Source organism: Drosophila rhopaloa, unplaced genomic scaffold (assembly GCF_018152115.1).
Source record: "Drosophila rhopaloa isolate 14029-0021.01 unplaced genomic scaffold, ASM1815211v1 contig_2, whole genome shotgun sequence".
NCBI lineage: Eukaryota > Metazoa > Arthropoda > Insecta > Diptera > Drosophilidae > Drosophila > Drosophila rhopaloa.
The window spans coordinates 12,048,164-12,060,228 of NW_025335083.1; the positions used below are offsets into that span (position 1 = coordinate 12,048,164).

At 40.5% G+C, this 12,065-nt stretch overlaps 3 protein-coding genes across 3 annotated transcripts; 1 reads left to right on the forward strand and 2 right to left on the reverse strand.

Moving 5' to 3' along the window:
- Nucleotides 1–278: 278 nt before the first annotated feature.
- On the forward strand, nt 279–2,019 carry LOC108038189. The gene is made up of 2 exons (XM_017114935.2): nt 279–1,069; nt 1,490–2,019. The coding sequence occupies exons 1-2, from the start codon at nt 294–296 to the stop codon at nt 1,818–1,820; spliced, it is 1,107 nt and encodes a 368-aa protein (XP_016970424.2). The 5' UTR covers nt 279–293; the 3' UTR covers nt 1,821–2,019.
- A 4,801-nt stretch (nt 2,020–6,820) lies between these two features.
- Nucleotides 6,821–9,079, reverse strand: LOC108041676 (protein croquemort). Its single transcript, XM_017119658.2, has 4 exons — nt 8,651–9,079; nt 7,425–8,221; nt 7,025–7,118; nt 6,821–6,967 (listed from the first exon to the last, which is right to left on the reverse strand). Exons 1-4 carry the CDS (start codon nt 9,077–9,079, stop codon nt 6,821–6,823), a joined length of 1,467 nt encoding a protein of 488 aa, XP_016975147.1.
- Nucleotides 9,080–9,716: 637 nt separating this feature from the next.
- LOC108041679 (protein croquemort) lies at nt 9,717–11,663 on the reverse strand. The gene is made up of 5 exons (XM_017119660.2): nt 11,511–11,663; nt 11,151–11,453; nt 10,270–11,081; nt 10,118–10,208; nt 9,717–10,061 (listed from the first exon to the last, which is right to left on the reverse strand). The coding sequence occupies exons 1-5, from the start codon at nt 11,637–11,639 to the stop codon at nt 9,843–9,845; spliced, it is 1,554 nt and encodes a 517-aa protein (XP_016975149.2). The 5' UTR covers nt 11,640–11,663; the 3' UTR covers nt 9,717–9,842.
- Between the last annotated feature and the right edge of the window lie 402 nt (nt 11,664–12,065).

The following is a 12,065-nucleotide window of genomic DNA, read 5'->3' on the forward strand; positions in this document are numbered from 1 at the left end:
CTGCCGCTGTAATGAAGCACTAAAACTGCAAGAAAACTTTTTTAACTTTAGTTAAAAAGCGAAGTTGACTCTTTTTTTTCTTTTCTCAAAAATTTCATAACTGCGGTGTGAAATTTCCAGGGACTTCCAGTCCAGATACATTATCGCTAGCTAACATCTTTCGGTCGTTATCGCCGAATGTCAATGGCAGTTATCTGCCGAGAGATACAATTGCTCTCAGAAACTGATATAAAAGCGCTGAACAGCGAAAATTTCCCAATCGAAACGCTGGGCCACCATCGAATTGGGCCAAAATGGATTTCCCCCTGCTCCTCCTGACTCTTCTCGTACTTTCGCCACTACTTGCACCTGTCCTCTGTCAGGTGGCCTGCAATGCGCCGAGTGGGGCTGTCCGCCAGAAGCGTCTGGTTATTCGCAATCCGAGTCCGGGAACAAGTGAGCTGGCCAAGTTGGACACTTGCCAGATTCGCGTGGCGCCGTGGAGCGGCCAGGTGTGTCAGGTGCGCGTCGATTTCGAGCGTTTGGAGCTGCCGCAGCCGCAGTTGAATGCCAATTCGGGACTGCTGGAGTGCGTCGATTATCTGCAGATTCGGCATTTCCGGCTGTGCGGTCGCAGCAGTGGCCAGCACTTGTATTTCCCGATTCGCCGGGGTCAGGAGTTGCTGCTTGTGTTCCGGCTGGCCACAACACTCGGCAAGCAGTCCACCTGGCAGCTGACCCTCACCCAGCTGGAGTGCCCAAGGGAGTTGGGTTCCCAAAATGTAAGACAACCCCAGGTTCAGTCACCCACAGTGCGACCGATCCTGCCCTTCTTGGGCAACCTCCTTCCGCGCACCATTTTCGGGGGGCAATCTGGAATCGGTTCGGGTTCTGGACCCGCCGCCCAGCTCATCCAATCCCTGACCTCGCCTTCGGTGGCCGATCTGGAGCTGCTGGCTCCTCTGGGCTGTGATCAGTACTTCACGACGACGACTGGCGGCATCGTTAGCTTCAACTTCGCTGGTGGCATCTATATGCCCAACATGAAATACTCGATTTGTGTCAAGGGAGCGGCAGACAGCGAGATAAGGTGAGTGACTCATCACAGCAAGAGGAATTTCAAGTAATTATAGCTATTACATAAGTGCTCTACCAGATAAATTATGGGCTTAGCCATTTTTCGAAAATTTGCAAAGGGGTGGTTTATAAAAATGACGAATAATTTACCCCAAAATACAAACCAAGTTGAAAACACCGATCTTAAGAGAATTAAACCACAATCATTTACACATTTAAATATGAAACATGCATTCGATAAAGTAGATAATAATATTTTAAGTAAAATAAAAATATTAATTATGTGTTACCCCTAAAAGGAATTTATAATCAATAGGAGCTAACGATTAAAAATATTGTTTATGTGTTTATAGGTTTTTGTTTAGTTTATAAATCATACTTACTAATTGCTCAGTTAAAATATTGATATATTTCGTGTATTCCCAAACCACAGCTACAAGATCGACCACTTCGAGCTTTCGAAGGCGAACTCAGAGCAGCCAGGACCTGCCTACGACACCGAGTGCCGCAGTACAGTGTTGACCCCGTTGCGTGCATCAGACTACTTGGGCATTCCCGATGCCCAAATGGTCGGCAGGCCGGGGCTGCAGGCCACGTATTACTGTGGAAATGGACTGACCGGTCAGGAGATCATCGCCCGTCCTCCGTTCGTCCTGCGGTTTGCCAGTGATTCGCAGACGAGTGCCTCCGAAACGGGCTTCCAGCTGACCTACACCGTCCGCCGGGCACAGGATGCGTATGTCCAAGTGACCGCAGAACTGTAAATTGGCATAAATAAAGCCACTGTCTTAACTAAATCAACGCACTCAAGTCAACTGGAATTGACATTATTAAATGCTGCAGTGATACTCGAACTGTGAGCCAGGACATTCCATGGTCACGGATTTGCCTTAATTAAATGCCCGGCTCCGGCATTAAGTCACATGTATATATATGTAAATAAATTATGGAAAGCCCAGTGGCATAAATGGCATGTGGTTGACAATTATGCCAATATACGTAAGGGAAACGGATTTAATGGAATGTGGATAGAAATTCATAGCTTATTATTTTGATATATGCCGAACAATGTATTGCCCTGGCAATTTGAGCTCTACTAGATAAAATAATAAAAGCCGTTTTTGCAGATACTCAGTTGAGTATTCTTATATCACTTTACAGTTTCGGACAAATTGATATTTTAATAAGAGGTGAATTTCAATGGAATTTCATTGCATGTACAGATATATAAAGAATTTGGTTTCTTAAATTACGGAATGGTTCAGATTCAGGAGGTGTGAAGACAAATAGACCCTCAATCACTATTTATTTATGTATTGGAAAACTGGAAATTGGTGTTCAAATTTTTGAGCTACTTCTCCAAATGATTCCGAAATTTTTGCACCTCACTCTAGTGAATTCTTAAATGAAATAAATCCCACAGCCACGCCCACGTTGATTTTTACATATATAATTGCGGACTGGCGTAACTTGTTTGGATATTCCGTTGGAGAAAGAGCCCGACGTTACCCCCTCAAACTTTTCACACATGGCTGCACGAGCGGATGCGAAAGCTTTTCAAGGGGACGAGGGCGGAATGAAGTGACATTTTGATGCCGACACAGCTGCCGCAATTGCCAGGCCATGTATTTTAAATGAAAATTTAACAAAATTTCTGCGGTTTAAGTGCGAAAAGTGTTAAAAGCATGCAGCGCAGGTGGCTGATCGATAAATTCGGCGGAAGCGAACACGGAAGTGCGAATTTTTGCGATTCAGTTGATGGAAAACATATGCAAGCTGCTGTTGCAAATGTTGAGCAAATAGGGCCTAAGGCCAAACGGATATGAAATGGGATAAATTCAGCATTAAAGGGGGACATTGTAAAGTGTCTGGTAAACAGAATGAAATTGCATTTGCATCGATGACCCGAACACTGGGGAAATTGCCTTTCAAATATGCATAGTCATATGCTCCGACACGATGCCAAACAATGTGAGCCAGCTCGTTTGCTCCAACATTGACTACTTTCCCTCTCGAATTTATGTAGTCTCTTTTTTCTGGCCAACACTTTTGCTAGCTTAACGTTTCTATCCCGTGGGCAAATTGTTTTTGCCCGACGAGCAAAAGATGCTGCAGCATCTTGGACTTTCTCTGGGCCATCTTTTCGCCCTTGGCTTTCTGCCAGCCCAAAAGAACTTAAGGCCTTCTGGTCATAGCCCAAACTACAAAGCCAGCTGGGGAATGGAGTTTGCATTACATATTGCATTCGGGCTTAATGGACACTTCATAAATGCAGGCAATTAGAACGCTCGGCATACACTGCGTATGCGTGCTTAAACTTTGGCAGCTGCTAAAAGCCATCGTTGTTGGCCAGTCGCAGTTTTAATTACAGAATTTTAGCCAGTGAATAACTGCGATATTCAATTAGTTGCTGGCTTCAAACTAAGTACACCCATATTTAATTACATGCTGTTTTTTCAATTAACCAACTTCGGTTATTTATATTAAGCTATAGCCACTGGTTTTCAATTTCAGATCTGCGTTTCCACCGGAAATTGTTAGCCAACTGAAAGCTAAACTCATAAATAAAAAACAGAGTATAGCTGCTATATTTAGTTTGTTTTTGGTTTCGAACCTAGAATACCCATATTTTATTACATGCTATTTTTTCATTTAACCCATTTCAGTTATGAATTCACTTGCTTAATATTAATTTGAAAACTATAGTAACTGGCTTCTGTTTTCACGAATGAGTTTTTGACAGAAAATATTATCCAACTGAAAGCTATAAACATTAATTGTTTGGCTGCCATTCTAACCATAACCAATTTCGTGAAAAAGAAAACGAGAACAATACCGGAATGTTTTTTAAATTGAATTTTAAAATTTTTTCTCGTATTCAGCGAATTTTTCCTCTGTTGTTTTGGCGTTAGCGCGAAATGGTCTATGTTTATTTAAGCATTTTTTTTGCAGCAGATTTCCTCTCTGATGCTGTCAACTTTGTAACATCTGACCCAAGTCAACCCCCAAATGCAATTTGCGCTGCTAACAAAACATAAAAAATACAGGCAGATCCATTGCACATGGCATAGAAAATTGTAACATAAATTCCCCAAAAATGCCAGATGTGGTTTCAACATTGTAGTTAAAATGTCACAAATTATTAATTGTAAGCGGATTTATTTAGCGGTAGGTTGCCAGCTAAATTTAACATAAAGGTTTTTATAAACCACTTGGTGCTTTTCCATGCATTCTAAAAATTTTGCAATATTTTATGAAGCTATTTTTAGAGCAATAAGCTGTGAATATTTGATGTAGTTGGCTGCTGATACCTCAGACAATAATAAAAACTGACCTTAATATTAATGTTATGTCGGCCTTATCGCGGCTCGAAACACAAGCATTTGCACAAACTTAAATGCCAATTAAATAACATTAAATTGTGCGAAAAATGAACCCCACAGAACAAGTCCTTGAGCTGAGAGAGACTGTCAACATGACAAAGGAAAAAATTAAGCAGCTAAACAGGGTTTTATGGACGGCCGGCAGAAATAAACAAACAAGTCGGTCCATGGGAACCCCCGGAAAATCTGTAAGCCAAGGCAACATGACACTGGCCAACTCACACCCGAGCACACTCAGACTTGGCCAACACACAAAGGCCGGAGCCCAGGCCCAAGCCAAAGCCAACAACATAATCTACGGGTTGTCAGCAGCCCAAAGGACCATAAAGGCAAGGCAAACGAGCTGAAGGTCGATGGACGGGAGGGCTCCCCACCCACAGTGGGTGGGTTAGGAGGAGCAAACAAATTAGTATGCAAGTCAGGCAGCAGATTAGGACACCGAAGTTTTCGCGACATAAACGGACAGCAGGCCACAATGGAATCACACGGACATGCCCAAACCCAAACCTCACCCATCCGGGATTTCAAGCTCTTTTTTCTTGGTTTTTCGGATTTAGCCAAAATAATGAAGTCGGTCACTGACGCGATCTGTTGCTTGTTATGCCTAGAGTTTTCTCTCCTCGCCGAAGCATTAAAAATTTTATAGCAAACTCAGGTGAGTATAAGGATTCTATTTGTTGCTACCCAAGATAAGTATAAAGATTATATTTGTTGCTACCCAAGATGATGAAAAATGGTATACTCAACTTACTTTTATAATTATGAATACTGTTCTGAACTTGTTATTTAACGCCTATATATATTGTACGTATAGGTAAAGATAACTATAGTTACTTAGCACGTTTTTAAATCAAATGTACTATTGGTTGAAACAAAATCCAATTAACAAAATTGTAAAGCCTTTTTTCCTTTATTTAATAATATAGTGCATCACAAAAACAAGATACCCAAATAACATTATTAATGGGTATTAAAAGCATTAAAAAAGTATAAAAATGTCAACCAGACTGCGTACCTTGACAACCAATTTTGCAAAATTAAATGTTCCTGTTGCTGACCTTCTGTCGTTTTAGGGGCGTTGGTTAAATATTTCATTAAAAATTCTACGCACAATTGCACATTGCTGTGGTTACTCAACTAAAAAAAGAAACCCAAAAGTGGAACAACTCTTAGTCAACCCTTGAAAAGTAACTGGGCAGGCAAAGAAATTGAAACTGAATTGAAACAGAATTACTCCCAGAAAATGGCTATTATTAAGAAAATGTGTCACACAAAAATAAATGAAGCTTCATTGCTAAAGTCTTTTAAATGCACATAAATAAATAATAAAGTACAGAAGCTTGGCCGTAAATCAAAAGATGTCCAACAATTTAAAAAGAAAAGTGAACACAGAAATGATAAACTAAGCTTGCTGTAAATAAATTTTAATAAATATGTTGGAATCCTTTTATTTAAACAGGCTTTGGCAATTTGTCAAGATTAAATTTGGAAATTAAAATATTCAAGAATTTCAGCATGGTTTATGATCAAAAAACGAAGTTGGTTGTGCTTTGTAATAAATGAGAAATATATCTTGTTTGCTGACTTTCAGAAATTTGTAAAAATATATTAATTTTATAAATTTTTGTGACAACTGTCAAAGGTTTGAATAGATAAAAATATAAATACAAGTTATATGATTGATAAGTGCATTTTTATTGTTTTTTTATGGTCCTAACTATGTTACATAAAACATTTGTATTTATTTCTGGCCATTCCTTAACAATGTATTTTATTACTCCAGTTTACTCACCCCCACAGAGATTTTTATAAAGTTATGGCCGACACATACTGGCAGTCATATAATTTTCATATTTTCATACATTGTTTAACTTGTTCCTTCGTCCTTTTCGTGGGCCACAAACAATGTGTGTGCAAAACGTAAGTTTGCGTGCTTGGTGCATATAAATTAGTCGCTTATAATATTCTTTTGGCATTTTTCAAATTTCCAGTTCGGTATTTGCCGGCTCTGCCTGGTGAAAGAGTTCGTACGCCATAAAGTATGCAGCTTACGTGCTCAAGGATATTTCCCTTCCTTCTTTGCATAGCATGAACGAACAGCAAAAAACAATTATTAACATATTAATAAATTTTAGCATATTTGAAAGGCCATAATTTAGTGTAATTCTAGATGCCTGCAGCTGGGCAACACCTGAACGAAATTGGATAATCTAGCCGGGCACGTAATTTGCATTTTTTATGGCCCAGCTTTAAAGAGCTTTCGACTGATTATGGCCTTAAACAATGCCAAAATTTCCTCTGTGATTAACGAGATTATTGCTTTGTTGGCTTTCTTAACAGTCTTATCAGGTTCAAGTGCGTCTTTCTTGTTTGTGTCCCACTTATTCTTTATGACAGCCCACGGACTTTTTTTCGTTGTACCACTTGTGGTTCTTTGTGACAAATAGACCGACTGTGATCATTGTCAGTCCAAAAAGAAGTAATCCGATTCCCGTATACATTCCAATAATGGCGGCATTTAAGGCGAGCTGTCAAAGAAAGGTATTAGTTTCGGTACTTAATATATATTATTGTGTTCACCTCACCTTAAGTAAACTCGTAAGGCTTTCATCTAATTCCGCATGGATTCTCATGGTAAATAGGGGCGCATAGTGATCATAGGCCACATCCTTGAATAAGCTAAATAAAGAATAATCAGAAAAATGTAGCATTTTGATTAAATATTAATATCTACCCATTTAAAGCTTTGCTATATCAATGAGGAATTTTATAGTCTAAATTCATTAATTTATGATATTTTACATATTCTAACAAAACCCAATTTCGTCTATAAAGTATGATTCAAAACATAAAACTCCGTGAAAAGGGAACCCTTATTTCCAAGTTCAAATACTAATTTAAATTTTTTTTCGTTAGAAAAAATGACTAAGTATTTTAATTTTTTCCGATTTTTTGAATCTCAATATAAGCCAGGTTTTTACTCACTCAATGGCCTCATCGCGCACCACTTTCGTGCTAATCATGAGCTGCCCCCTCAGGCTCAGCGGAATGCCAAGTGTGGGCTCCATTATCACAAACATGCCGTGTTCGGATTCCTCGGGTCGCAGACCCGTTGTGTTCTCCCTGTACAGGTCGTCCGTGAGGTAAAAGTGCGGATGCGACATGTAGAACGGACCATTGAAGGCTGGGGGACCGTAATCCAGGACTCCATTGCGGGGGCACTCGCGATTCTCGAGGCAAAAGCACTTAGTGTCCGGTGAAAGCTGGCCATTGTCGAGGGTGAGATTGGTGGACTCATAACGCCAGACATCAATGCCATCAATGGTGAGGTTTTCCTTGGGGAAAAGGTTTAAAAAACGCGATGCATCGGACAAGAAAATGGAGGTGGGCTGGTTCCACTTCCTGTCCGGCGACCACAGTTCCCCCGTGCTGCCATTGACCTTGCCACATTCGCCAGGATAATAGCCGGTAGTGTTTTCACCATTCCACAGGAGGAGATCCCCCATCTGGCTGAGATCTCCACGACCAGTGTGCACCGTAAAGTTTCCCTCGGCCGTTTTGGAGTTATTCCGTTCGTAGAACCAGCCGAAGGTATTGCTGTAAACCGGCAGCAGGGGCGAATGCAGCTGCTCCACAAAGTCCAGCAGATGGTCATAGTAGCCGTCGAAGAGCCACTGACCTGCTGTGTGGGTCATGTGGGTGGCACCGCCCTCGCGATTCAGGGCAAAGTTCATGACCTTGCGCAGGATGCGGCGCATTCGCCGCGAATACGAGGCAGCTGTCTAAAGCGGATAGCGGGATTAGCGGGGATTACTCGATGTGGTGACGGATTGTCGCACCGAAACTCGGTACGCTCGATTTGAACTCGCAAATCAACAGGATTGCGCTCAGTAAATGCGACTACATTTCTCTTAAATAACTGCGGCTTATAGCAAAACAAAAACAAATCATTTTTATATTAGCAATCTTATTTGCAAAAATTTAATTTGATTTATTATCCACTTTTTCAATAATCTTGAAATTAATTTAAGTTCTTTCCAGTTTATTAAATAATATTAATATTGCTATTGAGAAATATTTATTTATTTCTTCAGCCATTGTCATTGTTTAATTAATTTATAAAATCGGACTTTCTTAAGAAGTTTTCTTGTAAGTAAATCCTTTAGTTCTAGTACTTAAAAACACAACCAATATTTTATAGTCAGACTCACCAAAGACGGAAAATGAGGGGCTACAACCATATCATCCAGCGAGCCGTTTGACTTGTCGGGGAGAAAATGCCAGGTGCGTTTGCCAAAATAGGTCACCTCGGGCTGATTCCACTCCAGATCTTCTTTAACCTTGAAGTCGCTGAAGGTGTACGGTCCCAGCTGCTCGAAGTTGGGCTTAACGCCCTCGGTGTTCAAATCCTCAGGATTAGTCCAGTTGAAGAGGTAAATTGTGCTGTACAGTGGCATTGGTGTGGTCACCCAGCGATTGTAGATGAAGGAGTTGGGAGCCAAGGGCAGGATACTGCGAATCCACTGGCGGGATACAGCTGGCCAGGCGGAAACGAGGAACACCCCGATGGCCAGGATCAGGCCTCCCAAGGTGAAGACCCAGATCTTCTGCTGGCGAACACTGCAGCAATTGCAACACATCGCCTTCAATGGATTTTTGCAACTGGTATGCTAGCCACTTTAACAATAAGAGTGCAAGATTAGATTTCCACAACGACCCCCCTCAAATTAACTGCTGATTTTTCTATTTTTAAATTGTTTAGAATTTCTAAGTGTTTCATCCTGATCGGTTTATCGCCTAAAGCTTTCTATAATACTCACACTTACCGAAAAAGTTAAGAGGTTATTTTTATGAGTTGAGCTAAAATTGTTTGCCTTCTCAGATAACAAAAAACTCACTCAAATTATGAAGTTTTCGATTGTTGGGCTATATACTTTATAAGTACACTGTCATAAAAAAATTGTTAACTATTTTTTGATTGGTCACTTAATAATTTTTTGTGATTAACAAATATTAACTTGTTGAGTAAAGACTCAATTGAAATTACCTAAAATTTATTTGTTTGAAATTTTTTTTTAATATTAAATTTCTTTAAATTTATATTTTTAGCGATTATTTTCCAAATTTTTGTTGAAAACATGAACCTAAAAACAATATTCATTGAATAGGAAAGTATAAAATAATTTCTTTTTGGATTTCCGAAGTAAACCAAAGATGTTAATTAAATTAAAAATAAAATAATTTAATACCTTTATGCTTTACTATTTCATATTTTATTGTCAGTTTAAACTTGCATAGTAAACAATTTATATTACAAGAAAAAAAACAAATTATTCTTATTTATCACACCAAGTTTTTTGGAAATCACATTTATGTGTTTGTTATTAATGTTAAATGTTTATATTAATTGATGTATTGCAAATTTCTATCGACTTCATTGACTGATACTTCCGTTTCCTTTGGGGCTTCCTCGTTATCCTTGAGAGCCAGTCTATCTGAATCAGCTTGGCCATACCATTTCCGCTTAATGGTTAGTAAAACGCCAACGGCTATAAGAATGCAACCGACACACAGTAAACCGACTCCAGTATATCGGCCAATAGCTGGTAGATTGAGCGCCAACTAAAATGATACAATTTATTAATAAATATTAAATTACAAATTGTTATGAAACTCACTTTAAGTTCTGAGGCCAGTGCCTCGTCGATTTCTGCTCGACTGGCGGTGGTGAAGAGTGGTGCATAGAAAGTGGGAAGGTCCTTTAGTATGCTATTGAAAATGAATGTAAGTATGTTATAAATGTATTCATACATTATACACAATCACTTACTCAATAACGCCATCTGCCTGTATTAACAAGGTGATCATCACATTGGCATTGACCTTCAGAGGAACGCCCATCTTCCGCTCCATTATGATATAAAAGTTATTTTGATCATAATCGGGTTTATAACCGTTGATCGTGTTGCCATAGCTCTCGTCCGCGTACATGAAATGATCGGCAGACAGGTACATGGGAACTCCTTCGGCACAAGGTCCTAGATCGGTGGCTCCGCTGGCAGGACAATTATCGGGTTGCCTATCCAACGGACACCAGCACTTTGCATTTTCATCGAACTGGCCATTATCGAAGGTGCTCCGTGTTATTTCGTACTTCCAGCCCGTGATGCCCTGGATCGTTTCACTCTCTCCCGTAAACTCCAGATTTATAATACGACAGGTGTCGGGAATGAAGATGGTCAGGGCCTTCTCCTTGGGTTCGTCGGGTACGAATAGATCGGTGGTGCTGCCATTGAGTCGTCCACACTCACCCTCGTACCAGCCCGTGTGATTCTGGCCCTTCCAGAACTTTATTTCGCCCATTTCCTTAATGTCACCCACTCCCGTGTGAACGGTGAAGGGTCCTTCGAAGTCCTTGGATCCATTGCGATTGAGGAACCAGGCAAAGTGATCCGACTCGATTTCCGGGGCCAGGGGATTGTTCAGGGTCATGGCGTAGTGCAGGAACTCATCGTAGAAGCTGTCGAAAAGCCACTCGGCTGCCGTGTGGGTCACAAAAAGATGTCCTCCATTCGCATTCAGAGCCTGGTTGAACATGAACTTCAAAAAGGCGTTGCTATCTCGCATTTGGCTGGAAGCGGCCTACAAAAAATAAACAGCAAATTGCTAATCAATATAAAAAATTCCATAGAGAAACTGCTTTTCACCCACCAGCGAAGGTAAATGGGGGGCAGTAATTAAATCGGTTTGCTTGCCGCCGGACAGCTCCTCCTCCCAGAACCAAGTTCTCCTGGGGTTAAAGGTCACCGTGCCATTATCGTGCCACTCCAGATCCATTTTCTTCCTCTCCTCGCGATAGACATAGGGCCCCAGTTGCTCGAAACTAGGTTTCACCTTATAAGCCTGCACATCGGCGGCATTTGTCCAGTTCCAGAGGTACATGTAGACATACACGGGAATGGGCAGCTCCTCCCATTTCTCAAAGGTCTTTGAAGTGGGCGTCAATGGCAGGGCCTTCAAATAAATCGTTTAGTACTCCTCATTTATTTTATTCAACCCTCTCCCACTCACCTTCATAATCTGCGTGTCTATAAAACCGGGCCAGCATATTATGGCCAAGAGTCCTGAGACCGCGAAAAGGGTTCCAAAACCAAAGACCCAGACCTTTTGTTGGGTCACTCCACAGCAGCTGCAACACATGTTCAGGCGAAACAAAGACTTCCAAGCGACTGGTCAGCGGAGAAATCGAACTAGTATTTTTATTCATGCACCACTTAATAGATTATCCACTAGTAAATAAAGCGGGGGCTAATCAGCACTGTAATAATTAGCTTGCCTGCTCCACTGATAACTGACTGGAATTAATATGTATGTATGGGCCAACGAAAGACCTTGATAAATGCAGACTACTGCACCGAACTTCTTGTGGGTATTGCTTTACCAGCCAGATTAACGCTAGTCGTTACCTATTATCGCCTGGTACTAACTACCAAAACCACTTGGTAACCAATATAAGTAAAAAGTACTTAAGGTTACCAGCATAATCAGATTATTAGGTTTTTAAGAACTCTAAATCATCAGATATAATATTATTTTGTATTTGTATTTTGTATTGTATTTATTTTC

Coding starts and splice junctions, on each gene's coding strand:
- LOC108038189 (XM_017114935.2), top strand. CDS start 294: ATGGATTTCCCCCTGCTCCTCCTGACTCTTCTCGTACTTTCGCCACTA. Junction 1,070..1,489: donor GCGGCAGACAGCGAGATAAG/GTGAGTGACTCA, acceptor CCCAAACCACAG/CTACAAGATCGACCACTTCG.
- LOC108041676 (XM_017119658.2), bottom strand. CDS start 9,079: ATGTGTTGCAATTGCTGCAGTGTTCGCCAGCAGAAGATCTGGGTCTTC. Junction 8,222..8,650: donor CCCCTCATTTTCCGTCTTTG/GTGAGTCTGACT, acceptor TATCCGCTTTAG/ACAGCTGCCTCGTATTCGCG. Junction 7,119..7,424: donor GTGCGCGATGAGGCCATTGA/GTGAGTAAAAAC, acceptor TTCTTTATTTAG/CTTATTCAAGGATGTGGCCT.
- LOC108041679 (XM_017119660.2), bottom strand. CDS start 11,639: ATGTGTTGCAGCTGCTGTGGAGTGACCCAACAAAAGGTCTGGGTCTTT. Junction 10,209..10,269: donor CAGGCAGATGGCGTTATTGA/GTAAGTGATTGT, acceptor CATTTTCAATAG/CATACTAAAGGACCTTCCCA. Junction 10,062..10,117: donor CACTGGCCTCAGAACTTAAA/GTGAGTTTCATA, acceptor GTATCATTTTAG/TTGGCGCTCAATCTACCAGC.